Here is a 2,706-nt window from a genome sequence, read left to right as displayed (position 1 = left end):
GTGAAGTTAATAATGAAAAGTAACATGAATATTTGTTCATACTCATATTAAGATCTCATTAGTACAATTTTTCAACTGGTATTTGTAAAAACAAAAATGAAAAAATACATTAGATTCAGGGAAAACAGTTTTTTGTTTTCTTATTTTGGTATATATTTAAATTTTTATAGTGTTACATAAAATATCTGTTTACAATAAATGCTTTTGGAAAACGAAAATCAAAAGTAAAACTAATTCATTTCTAAAAGAAAAAAACAAGCATGTGACCATTCAGAAGGTTTCCTCAGTTCAGGTATAAAACCTGTAACACTGAATGCTTTCATGTCAATCTGCTCTGAGACACACCAAGCTTGTTAAGCCAACAACGAGGTGAGGTCACTGACAATAACAGGAATAACAGGTGGATAGTAACTAGTTATGAATACTTAGTCACATTTACTTGAGAAACTTAAAAAAAAAAACTTTTAGGAGAAGTCTTACAGCATTTTACTTTTACTTGGGTAGGAATATGATAAAGTATCACTACTCTTACCTGAGTACAATTTTAGGCTATCATCCAATGTGAGTAGATTCACTTATTGAAAGCAAGCTTGCTTTAATCTCTCAAAAAGCACCATTGAGAGATCCTTTCCTAGTTTTTGTACTCAAAGCTTCCTGGTCAAATATTATTTTCAATCTGCTGAGTCTGCTTTGTGTTTAGGAGCTTGATGGAAAATATGATAAACAGAAGATTGTAATTTAACCTATTCTAAACTGTAACTATTTATATTTTATGTTTTCAAAATATCTGTTTATTTCATCAACATTTTTATTGTGTAATTATTGTTTGTTAGATGTTTGCTTTTACCTAATTTCAGACACCAGAATTTGCATATCACTTAATATAATAATTAAATTTGTTGTCATGTTCATGGGTACTAAGTAGATTATGTAATACTTGAGTCGCCTTTTTACCAAATACTTTTTTACATCTTACTTGAGTAATTTCTTTTAAGACTACTTCATACTTTTACTTGAGTAAAATATGATAAAGTATTGCCACTCATACTTAAGTACGAATTTCAGATTGAATATCTGCCTTAATAGTTGAAACCTTCAAGTTATTAAAAATTATTTAAAAGTGTTCAGTAATTACGTGTATATGCTAGCTTCAATGTACGCATTAAAATTGATATTAAATACTGAGCTTTGACTAGTTCATGATGAAAAAAAAAATCAGTGGTTCCTGAATGAAATTGCCTGTATAGCAATAAATGCAGTTTGTTAATTTTCCTTACTTTTTTTTTAAGGATAAAATAAAAATAAATGTTACTATATACGATCTTGTTTTATATTCCTAAAAGGGTCATTTTTCATATTATTATTTGAATCTGTTCCAACCTGGGAATTCTATATGCTCAGAATTGCAGATGATATCATATGAAATAAGTTACACCTATTCATTATGACGTTATGGTTCTGTTTTCTTGTTCAGCTTGAACCTTGCCTATTCTTTATTTATTCATTTATATTATTATTTTTTTATTTAATAAAAGCCTGTTCATCTGTAAACTTAGTCATAGATTGTTTTTCTTTTATTTATTTGAGACACAGTGTAGTCATCAAAGAATACAACTGAGTTCTATAATCTTTGTTGCAAAGCAAGTTATATTATATTTCATTAAGAGTTGTACCCTGCTATGTGTTTCTGCTTTCTGTTTATTTACCTCATACAAATGGCAAAAAGCTAAATGTGAAAGTTTGGACTTGAAAAGAAAAGTACACTTTAGTTTTTAGAAAGTAACATCAGACTGGCTTAAAGTTATAATAGACAACTGTTTTTCAGGAAATTCCTGCTCTGCAGAATATAAAAGCACAAATGTACGTTACCATCATAATATTAGCTGACACAGGACAAAGAGGTCATAAAGATCTGAACTATTTAATTCAGTTGAGAGAAGCAGGAAATAGAAGAATCCCACATCTCAGCGGCTGAAGCCATAGCTGTCCAATAAATAGCTGAGCACTGGACTTCCTGAAAGGCCTGACTTAGATCTTAATCCTGCTGTTTCTCTCTAATTGTTTTTAAAAGATGGTCTACATTGCCCTCTACAGGCAACTGTTTTAAAACTAGAACAACAGGATGAAAAAATAAATGATGGACAGGAAAAGAGCTGGCCTCTTTTGGGTTAGAATTATTGTTATTGTTGCGCTGATGCCATTTTTTGGCCCCGATACCTGACTGTGCAGTATTGGCCCATACCGACACCATCTGTTTGAAATTGATGTGTGTGTATATATGAAGAACTGCACACTACTTGGATGTAAAATAATTGCCATCATGGCTTTTTCAGGCTGCTGCCTACCTTTATGAAGCAGGAAAAAGACAAATACAATACTAACTGTTATGCAAAATCTTATTGTTACTGACAGAAGATTAACCGTTTTTCTCCTTTTTTTAATGCAAACAGCACATCTTCTTCACCATGATGAACCTCTATGAATTTGTCTTTGGACGAAAGTAAGTAACACTAAAAATATTAAGCAATATTTATTTTTTTAAAAAGAGAAAAACAATGCACCTAAAACCTGAAAGATATATTAATTATGAAAAACAACAAAAACACTTAGATAGTTATAAGAACAAAAAAAAAACAAAGATCAAGAAGTTGTTGAAGGTGATGATAGCTTTAGGCAGGAAGTGTCTTCTATAGCAGTGTGTCTTGC

At 30.6% G+C, this 2,706-nt stretch overlaps 1 protein-coding gene across 1 annotated transcript in view; it reads left to right on the top strand.

The window, feature by feature from the left end:
• Positions 1-345: 345 nt before the first annotated feature.
• The window catches only part of LOC107102567, a 13,954-nt gene continuing 11,593 nt past the window's right edge, over positions 346-2,706 (top strand). Inside the window, exons 1-2 of the mRNA XM_015401939.1 lie at positions 346-369; positions 2,451-2,500. Coding sequence (XP_015257425.1) covers positions 2,466-2,500 — 35 coding nt within the window. The 5' untranslated portion in view covers positions 346-369; positions 2,451-2,465. The remainder of the gene's footprint in view (positions 370-2,450; positions 2,501-2,706) is intronic.

The sequence above is a fragment of the Cyprinodon variegatus genome, unplaced genomic scaffold (genome assembly GCF_000732505.1).
Source record: "Cyprinodon variegatus isolate N-32 unplaced genomic scaffold, C_variegatus-1.0 Scaffold1274, whole genome shotgun sequence".
NCBI lineage: Eukaryota > Metazoa > Chordata > Actinopteri > Cyprinodontiformes > Cyprinodontidae > Cyprinodon > Cyprinodon variegatus.
The sequence above is the reverse complement of the archived record's forward strand: the minus strand, read 5'-3'. Positions and strand labels throughout refer to the sequence as shown.